Source organism: Hydra viridissima, unplaced genomic scaffold, assembly GCF_058129835.1.
Source record: "Hydra viridissima isolate aposymbiotic clone 2 unplaced genomic scaffold, HvirCarnegie_v1 scaffold_16, whole genome shotgun sequence".
Taxonomy (NCBI): Eukaryota; Metazoa; Cnidaria; class Hydrozoa; order Anthoathecata; family Hydridae; genus Hydra; species Hydra viridissima.
Window position 1 is genome coordinate 81,838 of NW_028324315.1, and position 19,472 is coordinate 101,309.

Sequence of the window (19,472 nt, forward strand, 5' to 3'; positions counted from 1 at the left end):
TTTTGGGGCTATTTAAAATTTAAAGAAGTTTTTGTGAAATATCAGGACTACTCAAATTAATTAACAAAAATCTAGTAAAATTTATGCAAAGGAGATGAATTAGTTACAAAAAAGTGCATAAGGGCTATTGTTTAATACTAGCTTTTATATGTTGCCTATTTTGTTTTATCAAAACTCTGTATTGTTTTATTTTTTTTACTATGTAAAATTTGTAATAAAACATTATTAAATAAAAATTTCTAAATTCTTGATAAAGATTCTTTCATAAAGGATTTATCTAAAATAAAATTTTTTTTTTTACAAATATTTGTTCATAGTATGTTATTTTTTTGTTTATTTTTTTGTACTCATGCTGCTTTTAATAATAAAGTTATTTTTTAAAATATTTCTTTTTTAAAGGGTCAACAAGGATTACCTGGAATTCCTGGATCAACTGGTCCATCTGGCCTTAAAGTAAAAGATTTTTCAATACTTATTTAAATACTTATTAAATTTCTATTTTACTGTCATTTTATCAAAATAACCTAGCACAGCTAGTGCTTGTTACTTGCATTTTAAATAGTTTTTACATACAAATTTCAGTGCTGATATTAAGTGATAAACAATTTTTTTAAAAAACTACAGAGTTTTACATAATATTTCCTTTATTAATATTGTCTGACTGGTTAATAAACAAGGAAATATTCTCAATCATTTACTTGAAATTAATTTATTTATGCTATCTTAAGTACAATTAGTAGGGAAGGGTTGGGAGAACCAGGACACCCTATGCAGCTGCTCATTTTTTCAACCTAAAATTTGTTTCAATTACACATGTTAAAGACAAAGTTAAACGCTACAGAAATAGATTTGCAAAATTTTAATTGGCTGAAAAAATGCTTGAGATGTTACAAATTTCCCCTGCACCATTACCCCCCCCCCCCCCCCCTTTCTCTAACATTGTGCTTCTTTTGATTTTCTCCAAGATTAAACTCTAAGACTGAATCTTTTGTCAAATTTAATAAAACTAGGGTTATGTTAATTACATTTTAAAAAAAAAAAACATGTTTAGGGAGATACAGGGCCACCTGGAAAACCTGGTACTGCTGGAATGCAAGGAGAGAAGGTAAGTACTTAACTCCTGTTTCAGATATTTTTTAAAAAAAAAAACAGTTTTACATAAAAGTATATAAGTCAATTCTAATTGAAAGCTTTATTTTGGTGCTAAGAGTTTATTTTCTTTAAAATCAGTATAACATTCTCTTCAAAATTCTCTAATCTATTTATGTCATTAAGATCATGCCAGTATCAGAAAGCATTTTTACTGTTTCAGGGTTTACCTGGACAGCCTGGACCTAAAGGAATGCCAGGAATTCAAGGACCTATTGTAATTTATTGTTTTTTCTTACAAATTTTTGTAAAATTTATTAATTTGTCATGATATGAAAATGATTCCTAAAAATATTTCATATGAAATAATTTGTTATTTTAAGGGGCCAATTGGTTTACCTGGTCAAAAAGGAGAAATTGGCCAATCTGGAATTAAGGTACTTCAATTTATGTTATTTTTTATTTTTTATTTTTTAATATCTTGCAGCTATTACTGTTTCATATTTATTTAATAATATTTTTTATGATTTACTTTGTCTTGAAATTGAATATTATTAGCAATATAGAAACAGTTACAATAATGGTTATGATGATGGTTCATCATAATTTATATTTGATGAGAAAATTTATTGGACAAACTATATTTTCCTATTTCTTAGGGAGAAAAAGGTGTGATGGGTGAAAAAGGAAATCCTGGATTACAAGGACAAAAGGTTTTGAGAACTAATTTGTATACAGTATCGTTTCACCTATTTGATGAACACATGTGAGTTTATGCTACTAAGAACTTTTGAAATAAAATTTTGAGTTCTCATTTAGGGGTCCCCTGGATTGCCTGGTAGTCCTGGAGCTCCTGGTGTACCTGGGCCTTCTGTATGTACTAAATTTGTTTTGAGAAAACCATTTGAAAGATAACAATAAATAATAGAAAAATAGTTTTAGTAGTTATGGTTATCTTTCAATGCTCTCTCATGGACCAGTCATTTTTTTTGACTCAAGATTTAGTCCAGAACAAAATTTATTGGACTATATTAGGTTTAAGAAATTATTTTGGGCTTTAATTATTTTACTTATTACATAAATCTAATTGTTTACTTGACTACAAAACATTGATTTAGGGACCAAAAGGTTCAACTGGTCGAGATGGCAAAAAAGGTGAAAATGGAGCTCAGGTAAAAAATTAGTTGAAGTGTTTTATTTTGACTAATTTAATTCTGTGTTATTTTTTATTGGTCTCACACTTACGAAATAAATTTTTTAATAAGAAGTTATTCTTGTGCTATAATTGCTATATTTATTTTGGATTAATTTATGATTTTTTGATATTTTGCATTTATAATTAAAAAAGTATGTATCCTTATTATTTAGGGTCAACCAGGACTTGATGGAAGAAATGGATCTAGAGGAGCTCCTGGTTTGCAGGTCAGATTATTGATTTGCACATTGTTTTTATAATTATGAAGTTAATTTTAAAAAATAGGTTAAATTTTACAATTATTTATCAGCTACTAGAATAACAAACTCATTCAACTCATTCAGTAAAGTCTTATCAGTAAATCAAATTACTGATAAGACTTTACTGAATGAGTTGAATGAGTTTGAATGATACACATGTATATGTTCTTGTATCATGGTATTCTCCTAGGTCAATGCTCCCTCTCTCAATTTCTTCCTTTGTCCAAATTTAAAAGGAAAGAATGCTACCTTAACCATCAACCATATGACATTTATCCTTAGCTTAAGTATTAGAATGGGCAATTAAATAAAAAAGTGTTTTATTTACATAGAAAAATAAGTTTTGGTTCAAAAAATTTGATAAGTTTTAAAAATTTCATAAGAAAGAAAAAGGTTGTGAAAAAGTTGTTAAAAAAGTATTCTTTTCCTCTCAAAGCTTTAAAGCAAATAATTTACAAAGTTAAAAATTATTACTAAATTAAAATAAATTAAATGATTAAAGTCAATTACTTAAAACACCCTAAACCAAGCATTGACATCTTTAAAACCTTAACCACAAGAATTAAAGATTGATCTATGAAAATTTGAATTCCAATAGTTACAATTACAAGAAAAGAAACATAAAGCAATACAATTTTAAAAAAAATTACATTTAAAAAGTTGAATATGATTGCTAAAAATAAATAAACTAAATAATATAAGCTAGTTATATGAAGTTAATTAAACATTTTCAATAATACCATTTTTAATTCAAATGAAATCTAAACAAGTTGATTATGACAGGATCATCAGCTAACTCCAAGTGAAATAGATTCTTGTAAAACTAATTCAAATCTAAAGCAAAAGAAAATTTACCAATAAGATAATCATCCTCAGTTAAAACAAGAAATTCCCTATGTACTAATTATTCTTTGAAGTGTTAAGTCTCCTTAAAGAAGGCACGGTTCTTGAAAATTCATGACCCACTTTCTGCATGGTTTTGGTAAATTGTTTCCTGTATCCTAGTAATTTTCTGACAGAAAAATTATAAATTGAAAAGTAAAATATTTTCCAAAATGGGCAAATTCATATTGTTCTTGATGCAAATAGTTGATATGGTTTGATGAAACTTTTTATGCAATATAAAAAGATTCTCACTTTGCAAGAAAAAGCACTGATCTATTTGAATAATTCTGCAAAAAAAAAAAAGTTCATTAATCTGAAAATGTTGATATAATGGTTAAAAACATTTCATCTAAGACCCTGGAAAAATGTGAAACAGTAAAAAGCAGTGTAATATATCAGCTCTTCTTTTAGTTGGAATTTCTAAAATGCTGCTTGGCAGTAAAACATCAAGTTTATCTTACTGAGATCATGCAGCCATTAAAAGATGAAAATTAAAATTATAGTCGTAGATTGCAGAAAATTATAACAGATTTTATTTTGACCTAAGGTTTATTAAGCTCTGTTATTATATGTGTCAATCAAATATTTTTTTGTGATGCAACTATGTATGTCAGATAGTTTTAGGTGGTATTTTTTACACTTGCTACACATCATCCAGCTTAATTAGTTTTTGTCACTTTTGGGGTATCTTACTAATAATGATAAAAATCAATCAATAGGTTTAGAAAGATAGCAAACTTTCAGAGGGATAATATAACAAGTGAAAGCTGAAAAATGAGATTGGATTTAAAGACATGGAAAAATATTTTAAAAAGTATTTTTATTTTAGTTTTTAAATGTTTTATGTGTTTTTAATTTTTATAGAAAAATGAATAAAAAAATAAGTTCAAAACAAGAAGAGATTAGAAAACGTGTGTATGAATTTTATTTAAATTACAGAAATGTGCGTAAAAAGTTCACTTATGACCACTTTAAAACTGAGAATATACCTAAAAGTACAATCTACAAGATAATTAAACGTGCTAAAAGTAGATCTGATTACCAAAATGTTTAAAGAAGTGGAAATAAGGCTAAAAACACATTAGTAAAACATTTTAAAAAAAAGGCAAAAATTAAACCAAGAAAAAAAATGACAATTCGAAAACTTTCTGACCAGCAAAAAGTAGTTGCTAGAACTAAGTGCAGTCGATTGTGTCAGAAATTAAAAAATTGTAAACCAATTATTGATGAGTCTTATTTCACATTAAATCACTCCAGTATCAATGGAAATTACATATTTTATACTTAGTGATGTAAAATTTACTCCATCTACAGTTAAATACCAAACAAAACAAAAGTTTTAAAAAAAATTACTTCTATGGATTGCTTTTTCTGAAAATGGCATTTCTCAGCCCTATTTTGTGCCTAGTGGACTGGCTGTAAATCAAGAAGTCTACTTAAATGCATTTAAGAAGAGACTTATTCCATTCATTGAAAAGTATCATTCAGATGGTGCGTATATATTCTGTCCTGATTTGGCATCATCTCACTATGCAAAAACAGTAATCATGTGCCTAAACAAGAAAAAAGTGCATTCTTTTGAGAAAGTAGATAACCCTGAAAACTTGCCAGAATGTCGTTCTATCAAAAAATTTTGAAAGGTCTTATCCACAAGAATAATTAGCATGCAGAATATCTTAAAATATTATGCTCTAAAATCAAGTATTGCTTTAATTAAGTTAATTTTGTGCTCATAAGGAGTTTAGCTCAGTCTATACCAGGCTTAGTTGATAAGGTCATAAGGAATGGTTTAATTGAAAATAACTGATTATATAGATAAAAAATAGAATAAAGATACTTTCTAAAACATTTTTCCTTTTTCTTTTACCTTATACCTTAAAAGAGATATGTGTCTTTAACTCCAGTCTTGTTTTTCAGTTGTCACCCATTAAGTGGTTTGAAAGCACAACAATTTTGTTATGCTTGCTACAGTAAACTTACCACGTACTGTTGTCCCACTAATGTCTAAGTCATTTGTATGTGCACAGTTTCAAATTAAGGAAAATGTACGAGTATATATATATATGAACTTGGTTTTTATAATAAGTAAAATTATTTTTGATGTAAATTGTTTCAGAACATAGACAATTGAAAATTAATTCACAATTTGATTGTATCAACATGGGAATGCCTCAAACCTTTTTTTTTTTTTTTTTCTTAATCAAAGAAACAAAAATCAAATACATACAAATGTATACAAAAAGGTCTTGTTGACTGTAGTTGCCAAATCCCAAATCTCCCTTTGATAGTGATTTAAGTTTTCAAATAATGCAAGTGTTTCTGCTGTAGAATTGTGCTGAAAAAAACTTACTTTATTTAAACAAGATTTTGAAAAAGTTTGAGAATGAAATAATAAGTTCATTAATAGTTTGATTTGTTTAAATTAGGGTTTACCTGGGCCAAAAGGTGCACCTGGACAGCCTGGAATTGATGGCATTCCGGTAAGAGTTCCTATGCTAAGTCCTATAGCTTAGTTCCTATGCTTAGTCCTATAGCTTAGTTCCGATGCTTAGTTCCGATGCTTAGTTTAATGGTTGCTGCATAAACTTCATCCTTTTAATTTTTGAATTTTTTTTCAGGGAGGAATGGGACCACCTGGATCTGATGGGTTGATGGGACTATCTGGACCTCAGGTATTTTTTTATAGCATAATGTAGAAATTTCTATAATTGAAAAGTTGCATAAAAAGCTTTTAGTTGTTAAAAGTCTTTGCAGTATTAAATTTTTTTCATAACTAAAAATAGGCAACCAGTTAGCATAGTTTTTGACAAACTCGCATTCTTTACTATCATAACTTAACTTTTGAATATTTTTTACAGCTCATGTATTAAATATATTGTTGATTTAAATTCTAGGGGGAAGTTGGAAAACCAGGTCCTCCTGGCCCTGTTGGACCTCGTGGACCTCCAGTAAGAATGACAAATAAATTGGAATTTTATTATTTAAAAAGTTTTAATTTTGTAAAATCATTTTAAGTTTTAAAAGCTTGTTTTAATGTTATATTTATTACACCAGTTAAATGTTTGGTAAAGATTTTTATTTGATGTAAATTCTTAATGCTCACTTTTTTAATGCTTATTTTTTGCTAAGGGCCCAGCTGGCAAATGTGAGTCAAAAGTAGATCTTGAAAGTTCAGTAAGTTAAATGATTGGATTAACAGAACATACTATTACTTAAGGAATTGTCATCAAACTTTTCTTTGCTGCTCTTTATTAATTTCAAATAATTTTTATTTATTACTTCTAATTTTTTATTTGTAATATCATCATTACAGGATTTACAAAATTTTTTAGAATCTTGATTCTATTGGTGGAATTGGACAAAAAGGTGATAGGGTAAGTTTAAATAAAATGGTTATAAGGTAAGTTTGTCTACATGACAAAAATGTATGCATAAAGACAACTAAATGAATTAAAGCTGTTTTAGATATTGTTTTTTTTTTTTATTTTACAGGGAAATGATGGACCACCAGGGCCACCAGGCTTGCCAGGACTTAAAGGAGATAAGGTTTTTTTTTTGTTTGTTTCTTTTTTAAATTTTAAAAAATAAAGTGTTCGCTTTATGCTGTACTTTATTGATGCTGTTTGGATACTCCTTCATAAATGATTGTTTTCTATCAAGAAATGATTTTGATTATTTTTACAATATTTATATTGATGCAAGGGTGCTAGTGGAAGATTCGGTCCACCTGGTATTGTTGGGCCTAAGGGTGTTCAGGTAAATTTGATAGGAAATTTTTTTTCTTTTGTTTTTTTGTTGTTTTTTTTAACTATGCTTTAATTTTATAGTTATGAAATTAAAAAAAGCAAGCACAGGGAACCAAAAAGCTTGAATTATCTTTTATATCTTATTTGTTTTCTTTTTTGTTCTAAATCTCATTTTAAGTTTTATTTAGATCTTATTTGTTGCAAAATTTAAAAATAAACTATTATCTTACTTCAATCAAAGGGAGTGGTAGGCGATCCAGGAGTAAGAGGTTTACCTGGTCCAAATGGTGAACAGGTAAGTTTTATTTCAGTAATTATGTAAAGTTCTTGGTTTACTCTATTTTATAATCGCTAAGTGAAAGTTCTTGTTTTTTTTTTAGGGATTGCGTGGTGTTAAGGTAATTCAGATTACTATCAGTTGATTTTGGCTATAGTTATGTTAAACTTGTTTTTCTTTCTTGAGTCTTTTTTTTTACAATTTCAGGTTTCAAAAACACTTTTTGAAAAATTTATTTTATTAGGGGGAAAAAGGAAACCGTGGCATAGCAGGAATCAAGGGAATTCCAGGTCCACCAGTAAGCATTCCTACTTATCTTTTCCGTAAATCTTTTAAGGAATCCACCTTCATTTTGTTGGACATTTTTTAAAAAAAATTTAGCTTTAATAGTTTTTTAATTTTTCCTAGGGACCACCTGGACCTCCAGTAAGTTTGTATTTTTCTTTTATCTCTTCTATTTAAAATTTTTGATTTGATCAACATTAATTTCTACACTCTTTGGTTTTAACTTTTTAGGCTGTTTTAGCTCCATGGGTATGTATTTCTATTTTTTTTTTTAAAAAAAAAACCTTTCATTATTCGCTGTTGTTATTCTCTTACATAAGGTTTTAAAGTAATTTAGCTAATGTCACAACTTCTTCACTTAGGCAAGTGTTTTACAAGGCCCGCCAGAAGAGGGTTATTATGAAGAACTTGGTGGTAGAGGGCGTCGCCGTAGAAACACTGATGATTTATCTTTTGAAAAGTTAGCTGAAGAACTGAATGCTTTAAGAAAAGAATTAAATAGTTTGAAAATACCTAGTGGCCTAAAAGATAATCCAGCACGTTACTGCAAAGACATGTTGGCTTGTAATAAGTTTAATAAAGACGGTAGCAAAGAAATTTTTATCGTATTTCCAATCTTTGGTTGCTAAACTTTTATTTTTTTAATCTACTTTAGTGGATCTAAAGCTTTGATTTTTTATTTGTCTATTTTTTTTCTCTCAATGTTTAAACAAGATGGTGACGATATGTTTCCTATTTGTAATTTTTTCTTTACTTAGGATTTTATTGGATTGATCCAAATCAGGGAAGTTCAACAGATGCAATTTACGCATTCTGTAACTTTACGGCCGGTGGTGAAACATGCGTATATCCTGATCGCGAAAAGAGCTCTGTAAGTAAATCTGAGGCTGCTCTAAGAATTTTATTTTCAAATATCATTAAAATTAGAACTTCAGCCTAGCTTCTACACTGGGTTTGAAGTTTTAGTCATCGTGAAAACAATAAGTCGAGTTTAAAGGATTTTTTACTGACATTTGATTTAAATAACTTATTTTAAAAATACAGTGGGAATATTTTTGAGGTTCTAAATCGTGTCTAGATTTTTCTCCAACAACGTCACCCATACAGTTAGAGATAAGTAATTAAGTAAAAAATTTTACAGTGAAAAAAATGCAAAACGACACTTAAAATTGATCGAAAAATTGTCAAGATAGTGCAGGAAAACTGATTTTTGTTAGCACTAAACGCGTCAAGCCTTCTTGAAAAAAATGTTGGAACTCAAGTGAGTTCCTTTACCCAAGTGAGCCCGTTTTTGAAATCGATTAAAAGAGAGTAAATTTGTAGCAAGATTTCCACGCAAGAAACCATTCCTTTCAGAAACCCATCGAGAGTGAAGGTTAGCATTTGCTAAGAAATATGTAAACATGCTGTAATCATTCTGAAAGAAAGTTTTCTGTGAAAGGAAGACGAAGAAAATTTTTCAGCAAAATTCAAACTTAACTGCATTTGACTGCATCAGCAAAATTCAAACTTAACTGCATTTGAGAAACAGTAAAATCTAGTTGAAGCGATGTTATGGTGTGGGGATTAATGACTTAGAATGGAACGGGAAAACTGGAGTTAATTGATGGAATTACTGGCTCTGAGGTTATTTAAACACCCAGGTTTAGAAGAATGTGTGGTCTTAAGCAGCAAGATTTGCGGAATATTTTGTTTCTGAATATTAGTTTATAAAAGTTTTAAATTTTTCGCATTTTGGAGAAATCACTACATGCTGACGTAACGACTTTCCAAAGAGTTTAAAGAAAAATTTAACGGCACTATTTTTTTTTTTTTTTTTTTTTTTTATACAGTTTTCTTATGTCTTATGTCAGCTTGAATTCATTCAATGCAAATTTGAAAACTTGTAAGCCACAATGAAAACGTTAATGATCATGTTAGTTTTTAATTGTAGCTTGACGGGTTTATTTACGACTTTGAAAACAAGACGTGGTTTACTGATTTGGAGCGTGGTTTTATTGTAGGTCTTTTTATCCTTGGTTTATCTTAATTTTCGAAGGCTTTTTTTTTATTCTTTCGGTAAAGTTCTTTATAAAATGTTTTTTATGTAAAGTTTAGTTAAACTTTAGGTATCGTATGAAAATATTGGTCGTACACAAATTCAATTTTTAAGGCTGCTAAGCGAGCGTGTATATCAAGTTGTAGCATTCACCACACCTTGGTTTGTAGAAATCGTCGCTGTTAAGTTTCGAAAGCTGACGTGGGAAAACGGAGAAACTACATTAAGTAAAGACGTGAACCCTAAGTTAAAAATTTGCCAGGTCTGTTCAAAAAATTGTTTCAATTTTTTTAAACATAGGTGCAATTTATATATTTTCTAATAACAATTAACTATCTTTAGCTGATTATAATAATTAATTTGTAATGAAGAGTCCAAATAATTTTTCTGTTACTTCATTTGTTTGGTGCCCCCTGTCAGTAGTGAATCAGGTTTCTTCAAAATGAAATGTTTCAGCTCAGCAGAATAAAGTCGGAGAAAAACTATCGAGTAATTTTATTTCTAAGTTGTCGACCCTACCTTATAGATTTAGTTCCAATTAAATTTGTTCTGAATCAAGTTTTAATTGAAAAAATGTTTAGTTCACTAGAGATAATTGAAAGAAATAACCATAAAACCATGTAAAAACATGTCGTAGTTAAACTTAAGAAGTTATCTGGAAACTACCAAAATAGCTGCCTTTTTTTTTAAGTTGAGATGTCATTTTAAACAAAAAATAATTAGCATTTTTTAGAAAAAATGGTGATTTAAACTTTTTCTGAAATGAATTTGCCAATCGATGAAGTTGAGTCTGTAATGTGCAACTTCTGAAATAGCCTGATAGAAAATTTAACTGGTCTTTATGCAATTAAATTCTTCGTATATTAAATTCTCCATATATTCAATTCTCCATATATTCAATTGCTTTTAGTAAGTTTAACGTTTTTTACATAAAGAATTCTCTTCCATAACTTTAATCTCGATGTGTAAGTTTTTATTCAAACAAAGTTATAAAAAACCAAGTGTGTTTAACACACATTTGAACAGAAATCAACAATACCAAGTTTGTCTTTGTTCTTAAGAATTTAAGAATTAATTAAAAACTAATGAAGAAATCTCTAATCTTCATTTTTAAAAAAATATCGCATTTGATATTATGCTTATCCATAATTATTCTATAGTTATTACGTAACTTAAGTTGATATCTTTTCTGATAATATGTTTTGTGAATTATTTTTTAGAACGATTTGTGCACTTTATCTACACTCCTAACATCATCAGACTTGCATATGTTACCAATTACAGACTTTCAAATTCATTCTGTGCGGACAGATCAAAGCTCTCTAATGAATAAGTCGTTTCTATCTTTTACCGTTGGACCCATTTGTTTCAAATAACAAAGAAAGCTAATTCATCTATAAAGGAAAAAATTCTTTATAAAGAAAACGAATGATCCATTATGATTCATCATATGTATGGTCCATTGAGATTGTTTTTTTCATCAATGATGACGCACCTCCTAATGACGGCGTATTGGATGTACTTACTAACATCAAAAGCTGACATAAAAGCCTATGGTTTGCTATGCTCTATGAGAATTCAAGTCTGACAATCGATTATAGTTGCATTTTAAATTTATTTTTCAACTTTAATGTTCAATATGTAAAATTTAAAAAAAGTTGCAATTGTCTCTGTTAAAGTTTGAAAAGCTTTTTCATAAAAGTTTAAAAAAAAAAGGAAAAACCTACTCTTGAATTTTCAAAGTATCTTTAAAATCGTTTTAAACGATGAAAGATTTTTAAACGACTTAGCTTAACTATAATTGAATAGTTAAAGGTATTTAAAAAGATATTTAAGTATTAAAAGTATAAATACCACTAATAATTTAAGTTTTAAACTATGTTAAGTAGATGGTTTATTACAAAGACCAAGAGTTTAAATACGAAAATTTGTTAAAATATAGAGGCTTCTTCTGGACAAGGATAGCCTCCTTCAGAAAAATTTTGATTGCTAGGTCGAAAATAGATTATACTTAACTAAAACTCGTCTAATAAATTTCATAAAATATTTAATAAAAGAAATGTTACAAATGAACCTCGACTTAAGAAAATCCCTTTTCCGAAAAGTCTAAGGTGAATGCAATTTATAAACAACCTAACTTTCAGTTGTGTTCGAAGTACTACTACAGCATATAAGACAATGGGAAATTACGTGGACAAAAATCAGAAAATTCACGTCTTCTAAATTTGAATTTGAAATTTTCATTTGATTAAGAATACCTTAAAACAGAAAAATCCAAAATATAAAGTTTCTCGGACATACCGTTACAAAGATAAGAAGCGTCAATGTCAAAGCTTTTGGTCAAATTCGAATGTCAGGGTTCACAAAAGATCAAGGTTTTTAAGGTAGCATTTTAACATATAATCTAATATAATTATTTAATCAAATATAGTTTAATATAATTATCTTTCCCAGACATATATATGTGTATGTGTATATATATATATATATATATATATATATATATATATATATATATATATATATATATATATATATATATATATATATATACATATATATATATTGTTGGAAAGGAATTTTAGTCTACTTTTAAAAAATCATTTCTAAAATTTTGAAAAATTTGACTAGGAGTTCAAAATTTGAAAATTTCTCCGAAAATATAGCCCAAAGTCACTAGATTTTAACTTTAAGTGAGTTTCAAAAAAAAAAAGTTATCGATTATTATATCGCCCATCATTTGCAGATATTACCTCTAATGTGTCTCTAATCAAAATCTCAAACGATCTCATCGACCTTCATCCGCCTTTTCTAACATATTGAGATTTATTATCATTGCACAGTGGGAAAGTCCCATGCAACTATGCAGACAAAAATCAGTTAGTTTTTGACATTTTTTGAAAGTGAGTTTTTGATAGTTTTTAGATTTTATGTAACTTAAATATTTTTATCGTTATAAAATATTTACAAGTATTACAAAAAATTTACAAGTATTATAAAATAGTAAATGAGTGTGTATTAGAATCTCCCTATTTTTTTGAAGGCATAGATTAACCATGACTAAAAAAGATTTTTCTTTTTTAAATTCTAACTTTTTACTAATACTTAGTTTCATGATCCATAATTTCATAGTACATAATTCCATTTTAACTACTCCATTCAAAATTGTTTTCATTTTGAGATTGCTCGTGATGACTGCAAGATCCTCCATTATTTCCATTTCAATATTTACGAAAGCTTGTGCGGCGGTAGCAGCTGGGAGATTATCTTCAGATTCACAAGTTGCTAAAAACCCTTTTACGATCCAATTTAATTTTCGAAAAGTACCTATTAATACTTGTCCGACAAGGGGTCGATTGTCAGAATCGGTCAAGCCTTTGTCGAGTTATCGATTCTAGGGTTTTTAAAGGCCGATTTCTAAGCAATTTCAAAATTTTCTAAGCAATTTCAAAAAATATCAAAAACTCGCTGATTTAACAATATTGATTTTTGTCCGCGTAGTTATATGGGACTTTCCCACTGCGTGCTGGTGTAAAAAAAGACAAAATATTTTCATTCAATTTCCTTTTCTTAAATTTATTTTCATCGCAATTTGTAATGCTTACAAACTGTGTTTTAAAAACTTTGCACCAGCTTGAGCGCTAACTTGTAGCTTCATACGATTATACCAAGGTTGAATGTCGGTATTAGTCATTAAATCTTGAAATGCATCCAGTCCTTCAATAGCTGATATAACGCCATACATGTTCTATATTATAAGCAAAATTATTGGAAAAGTTTTCTTTTCAAATATAGGAATTTTTATTTGAAAATATAAAAATTTAATTGCTAAGATTAAAAGACGTTTGTTAACTTTCTGTTTTTTTCTCTTAAGTGCGCCTCAGAGCGTAAAAAAATCTAAAATCACACACCAAATCTGCAAGATTAGGTTGGCTACCGCCAAGGTACATTTCTTTACCAACAGCTTTTGTCCACTTTTGTGCTTCTTCATACATACTTGCACGCACATCATCTTTTAGGTGATACCTGAGAAAAGTTAAAGATATTTCTCCTGAATAACACGATTCAAAAAACAAAATGCGTATTTTTCTCTCTCTTTCAAATATTGTTTGTAATTTATTTCAAAAAGAAAAGTATGTAGACAAGCAATTATTGTGTGTGTATGTGTGTGTGTGTGTGTGTGTGTGTGTGTGTGTGTGTGTGTGTGTGTGTGTGTGTGTGTGTGTGTGTGTGTATATATATATATATAATTATTGCATATGCATGTATGTATGCATGTATGTATGTATGTATGTATGTATGTATGTATGTATGTATGTATGTATGTATGTATGTATGTATGTATGTATGTATGTATGTATGTATGTATGTATGTATGTATGTATGTATGTATGTATGTATGTATACATATATCTATGTACAAATACATATATCTATGTATGTATACATATATATATATACATAAATATAAATATATATGTATACCTCTTTTTAATTCGTTTCCCAATTATATACATGACAACAGCACCAGAGTAATAAGCAACTGTGCGTTCAAATGATCCAAAGTTTCCAACTTGAGTAATATAATTTAGGGCTTGAAAGGATTCGCTCATAGTTCGGTATATGTTGGGAGACAAAGTGTGAATAAATACATCATCCACCCATTGACGCCACTTTATTTCAGTTCTAAAAAAAATTGTAAGTTAATAAAAACAAAAATCAACTAAATCAATAAAGAACTGCCATATTAAATATGTGTGGATAAAAAAAAAAACAGGCCCATATTAAAACTATACAGCATTTAAAAAAAAACATTTTTTGCTTATAGCTTGTTCAAATCACCATAAAATGAGTCATTGAAATATTGATTATTGAACTAAAACATAATTTTATCACATGTAACAAAACTTAAAAACAAAGCAAAAAATAGTTACAATAAACCAAGGGCCAAAAATAAAAATTGATCTTGAAATTTCAAGTAATAACTCAAACCTGAAGTCTGATAGGAACTGCTTGAAGTAGAAGTATTGACTTATTTTATAAACTAAATTTCATATTGCTACAATATGAGTAAAAATATAAATCCTTAAGGAACTAAATTTTAGAAATAGAGTAATCAAGAATTATTGACAGGATCAGTCGTTTAGAAATCTACAAAAATGTAGAATTTAAAAAACACTGCAGGTTTACTTCATCAATCTTCCAAATTCTTTTCTCTGGTATCCTTTAATGAATTTTGCCTTTAATTGCTCAGTATACCTAATTCACTTTATACATGAAGTTGATTTTAAAAACAAAAAAGATTCTATTACTCACAAATAACTTACATTTAAACAACTAGGATTGAATTTTATGGGTTATATTTTCTTTTAGAGAGAAAATTTCGAACTAAAGCTGACTCTTAAAAAATCCAATTGCTACTTTCTATTAAAAGTTTGCCATCCTTAATGGTAAAGAATACATTGTTATTTGGTATTTCTATTACTTAATATATATATATATATATATATATACATATATATATATATATATATATATATATATATATATATATATATATATATATATATATATATATATATATATATATATATATATTAAGTAATGGGTGTATTGGAGCAATTGATGAAATGCAAATCCCTAATTTATCCTGATTGAGAAAATGCTGAACTCCTAAGTCTTAACTGGTCCTTTTAATGACGTTTATATGCTCGCATACCAAAGTGTATTTGACTCTAGAGTTTTGACTAACTCAGCTCTAAAACAAGTTTTAGAAGGCTGACATTATGTATGTATTACATATCTTTTTCTAAACAAGAAATAATTGTTAAACCAGATATAATTAAAACTTAAGAAGTGCATGGCGGTTGAATGTTGTTTTACTAAAGTTGTTTACATTAAAATAATGGTTTTCACTATAACCTTGGAAATTCTAAATATCCTAATTTTATGTTCTTTTTGTTTATTTTTATTAGAGAAGCTTATTTTGCTTTTTGATGTTTGAATTTTTTCCTTTGTTGTTTAACTTAGTTGCACCAATGATTCCATAAAACTTTGGCTTTCTGTGTTTAGTATTTAAGCCAAAGTTTTTTGAAAAAGTTCTTCATATAGTACCTCTATTGTCTTTTGTGTGCCTAAAAAAAAATAATTATTAGAAGAGCAATAATGAAATAATTAAATAAACTAAAAATTTTTATCAATGAAAAAACTTTTGTAAACAAATTTTTGATTAATAATGAACAATAAGAAAGAGAAAAATAAACAAATAAAGAAAAATACCTAGTAACATTTTAACATTCTTATGAAGTATCAAATAATGATTCAAAGATATTTACAGCAAATTATGTGCAGTATGTCTTTATTCTCCTGTGATGGGGCAGATGGTTGATTAGGTCTTCCAGCAGTCCTTTTATTCTTGTTTTTCAGTAAAATGCATAAAATAGAATTTAGGTAATCATCAGCTAAGTATGCGGTAAAGTATAACCATAATCAGATATGAAGTATGACGTGATATCAATGTTAGTGGCTTTATTAACAAGTTCATTAATGTAATTCTTTATGAGTATTCTTAAAATGCAAAAATGAAAATCAAAAGTCCAACAGTTGTAACTCATAATCTTTTTCTTTTTTCCTTCTTAACAGTTACAGTTACTTAACAAACTGCACCATTTTAAACGATTAAGTCTTAAAAATAAACAATGATATGAAATATTATCAAACAGTGCAATTTAATAAGGTCCATATTTTTAAGTAGATTCCTTTTGTGGTTCAGCCCTTTTTCATAGAATTTTATGGATTTTTTTAAAAACATGTTTAAGGACAAAACTCTTTGATGGCCACATTCTGCTTTTTTGAACTTGAAGTAAAGTTCTTTTTTTCATATTTTGCAAAAATTCTAAATTGTAATTTGGTTTAGGAACCTGGTAAAATACATCTGCACAAAAAAGCTTTGACTTTGAAGAATGGCTAAAACCATTTGATTAATTTAGTGCAATTGCATTTGCTTGATACAATCCTTTATTTGATAAAAAAGTTTTTTTTCTAGTACCAAAGACAAGTGTCTTGATTGTTATAAACACTATAACAAAGAAATTACAAAACAATATTTTTTGGTTATGTAAAAATTGATTACAAATATTTTTTTGTTTTCATCAAAATTGGTTTACAAAATTAATTCAAGTTGTTACTTTATAGAAGCCATTCTTAACCTCAGTTGAGTACTCAGGATTTAATCTTAGGATAAGCCTGGGTGAAGGGAAAAGCCCCAGGATACACAGGTAGAATAAAAATCACAAATTTATAAACAAAAATTAAACAGTACCATATAAATAGTATAAATATGAAATAAATTTGAAGGGGACCATGGCCCAATGCCCCACTCTGGATGCTCCACTGGTTTTTGTAAAGACTATTTAGTTTTGGGTTTTAAACACAAAGCCACATTACTTGATTGTATGTGTCAAGAGCAGACAAGTCAGTAGACTCACACTATGAAAATAATTTTTTTTACTAAAAAACTCCACTTAAAAGTAAATTTTAACCTCCCTTACTAAAGAAGATCTTTTAGTAAAGAATGTTTTCCAAACTTATTGGAAGATATTCCAATAACTAGAAAAAAAACTCTACGAAAACACTTTTTTGTTCAAATTAATGATTGTGTCAAACAAATGCAGTTGTACTAAGTTTATCAATTGGTTTCAGCCATTGTTTAAATTTAAAGCTTTTTTGTGCAGATAAACTTTATCAAGTTCCTAAACCAGACTGTGATCCAGAATTTTACAACATGTGACATAAATAACGATACACACACATTTATGTCACAATTTCCTGGTATTGCTCCATTTCCCAGACTATATTCAATATCATTAACATAATTATAATTTTTTTTCTATTATACAAAAACAGGATATAAAACTGTTAGTGAGCTTAAAACTTACATCATATTTTGATGTTCTTCTGCACTCCTCTTTTCATGGTACATAACATGGTATTTATTCTGATGTTCTGTTACTTTTTTTCCTTTTTCATCAGTAGATTCAAGAATAGGATAGTATTTAAGGATATCAGTTATGTCTTCATTTTTTATTAATTGAGTACGCAGAACACTGATAATTAATGAAGAATCGTTAAGCTAAAATGTTTTAGGTCAACATAAGTGATTTAAAATATATTCAGAAGGAAGGCAGCAGACATGTAAGTAGATTATTTAGGAGTAGGAAGAAAGTAAATATAATATAATAATAGTTTTATATAATTGTTTTATAATAATGTATAACAGTTTTATAAGTCATAATTGAGCAAGTTAATGCAACTAAACAATATTTTATGAAAATTTAGGGAAGATAAACACATTGTACAACAATGATGACTTACTTGTTGACTTTCTGCTATGAGAATAGGCACTTTACGATATTCAGAGAACTTGATTTCTTTTCGTGAAAATGGATTAACTTCTACAATATCATATTTCAAGCCATAATAATCCAGAAAAGTACGAACTTTACAACAAAATGGACAAGTTGAATACTGATATAGGATTCTTTCTTTCTTTACCGATTCCTTTGAAACATCCTTCGAGAATTCACTTTCACTGAACAAAACATTTGCCGTTATGTATGCGGAGAAAGCAAAACCTGAAACAATTGGAATCCCCCTTTGCAATAGTTTTTTGGAAGAAAATTTGTCGGTAACTGTAAGTATTTGATTAAACTTAAGCAATCTTTTCCACATTCTTAAGCTATATATAAGAATTCTTAAATGTGACTAATTGTAATTATGCGAAAATATCTAGAGTAGATTGTAATGAGAAAAACAAAAACCTCACTACAAATTACGAACCTCACGGACTAACAATTGGAATGTCACCGTACCATTGCGTTTTAACTACCCCACCTTGACCAAACCGATGACAAATATATTAGGTACAAAATTAATAGCGGAGAATTTGTTGTAATCCATCCCAGCAGTATTGTAGTATTATTAATCAAAATTCAATCTGAAAATCTGAAATAACCAAGACAGCTATAGATTCGGTGTTCTCAATATTTAGGAAAATCTTTTCAAGCCCTTTAAATTTACTTAAATTTATTTAAATTTATTTAAATTTATTTAAATTTATTTAAATTTATTTAAATTTATTTAAATTTATTTAAATTTATTTAAATTTATTTAAATTTATTTAAATTTATTTAAATTTATTTAAACTTATTTAAACTTATGTAAACTTATGTAAACTTATGTAAACTTATGTAAACTTATGTAAACTTATGTAAACTTATGTAAACTTATGTAAACTTATGTAAACTTATGTAAACTTATGTAAACTTATGTAAGCTTATGTAAATTTATGTAAATTTATGTAAATTTATTTAAGTTTATGTAAATTTATTAAAATTTTTTTTTTGAGCTTTCTCTTCCTTACGGTGAATTTTACACTTTAAGGGATTTTACACTTTTAAGGGATGGTATGAAGATAGTCACTATCAATACATCAGTTAAAACCAACAAGTTTGCTTTTAATACCGCAGTAATTATTTATCTCTAGAATACACAAAACAAAAAAATGGGCAATCTGGTTTAATAGTCTTTAAAAAAAGGATAAATAGGTTCAACGGAACGCTTTCTGAGTTGTGTTAAAAACAGGCAATTCGCTGTTTTTTAAAGTGAAAGTAGCGCTTGAACAGATTTTTTTTCTGGC

General features: G+C 27.9%; 2 protein-coding genes across 5 annotated transcripts in view; one reads left to right on the forward strand and one right to left on the reverse strand.

Moving 5' to 3' along the window:
- The window catches only part of LOC149877137 (uncharacterized), a 29,473-nt gene extending 17,976 nt beyond the window's left edge, over positions 1–11,497 (forward strand). For 3 of the 4 annotated variants that reach the window (XM_090073530.1, XM_090073531.1, XM_090073532.1), the window contains 25 exons: positions 400–453; positions 1,052–1,105; positions 1,313–1,366; positions 1,473–1,526; positions 1,749–1,802; positions 1,909–1,962; positions 2,208–2,261; positions 2,458–2,511; positions 5,856–5,909; positions 6,048–6,101; positions 6,324–6,377; positions 6,559–6,603; positions 6,762–6,803; positions 6,922–6,975; positions 7,132–7,185; positions 7,417–7,470; positions 7,556–7,573; positions 7,697–7,750; positions 7,861–7,878; positions 7,969–7,986; positions 8,100–8,322; positions 8,496–8,608; positions 9,671–9,736; positions 9,846–10,037; positions 10,996–11,497. In XM_090073530.1, the coding sequence (XP_089929656.1) occupies positions 400–453; positions 1,052–1,105; positions 1,313–1,366; positions 1,473–1,526; positions 1,749–1,802; positions 1,909–1,962; positions 2,208–2,261; positions 2,458–2,511; positions 5,856–5,909; positions 6,048–6,101; positions 6,324–6,377; positions 6,559–6,603; positions 6,762–6,803; positions 6,922–6,975; positions 7,132–7,185; positions 7,417–7,470; positions 7,556–7,573; positions 7,697–7,750; positions 7,861–7,878; positions 7,969–7,986; positions 8,100–8,322; positions 8,496–8,608; positions 9,671–9,736; positions 9,846–10,037; positions 10,996–11,151 (1,701 nt within the window). In that variant the 3' untranslated portion in view covers positions 11,152–11,497. Of the gene's footprint in view, positions 1–399; positions 454–1,051; positions 1,106–1,312; positions 1,367–1,472; positions 1,527–1,748; positions 1,803–1,908; positions 1,963–2,207; positions 2,262–2,457; positions 2,512–5,855; positions 5,910–6,047; positions 6,102–6,323; positions 6,378–6,558; positions 6,604–6,761; positions 6,804–6,921; positions 6,976–7,131; positions 7,186–7,416; positions 7,486–7,555; positions 7,574–7,696; positions 7,776–7,860; positions 7,879–7,968; positions 7,987–8,099; positions 8,323–8,495; positions 8,609–9,670; positions 9,737–9,845; positions 10,038–10,995 lie in introns of all 4 variants that reach the window. The other variant, XR_016447793.1, reaches the window with a different exon arrangement.
- Positions 11,498–13,324: 1,827 nt separating this feature from the next.
- On the reverse strand, positions 13,325–18,626 carry LOC149877138 (prostaglandin E synthase 2-like). The gene is made up of 5 exons (XM_090074326.1): positions 18,149–18,626; positions 17,713–17,906; positions 14,261–14,461; positions 13,687–13,801; positions 13,325–13,523 (listed from the first exon to the last, which is right to left on the reverse strand). The coding sequence occupies exons 1-5, from the start codon at positions 18,503–18,505 to the stop codon at positions 13,377–13,379; spliced, it is 1,014 nt and encodes a 337-aa protein (XP_089930452.1). The 5' UTR covers positions 18,506–18,626; the 3' UTR covers positions 13,325–13,376.
- Between the last annotated feature and the right edge of the window lie 846 nt (positions 18,627–19,472).

What these genes read in the sequence shown, in the direction of transcription:
- LOC149877138 (XM_090074326.1), bottom strand. Translation starts at nt 18,505, where the DNA reads ATGTGGAAAAGATTGCTTAAGTTTAATCAAATACTTACAGTTACCGAC. An exon ending in GAAGAACATCAAAATATGAT is followed by an intron (nt 14,462 to 17,712) that starts GTAAGTTTTAAG and finishes AATTTTTTTTAG; the next exon opens with AACTGAAATAAAGTGGCGTC. An exon ending in GGGAAACGAATTAAAAAGAG is followed by an intron (nt 13,802 to 14,260) that starts GTATACATATAT and finishes AACTTTTCTCAG; the next exon opens with GTATCACCTAAAAGATGATG.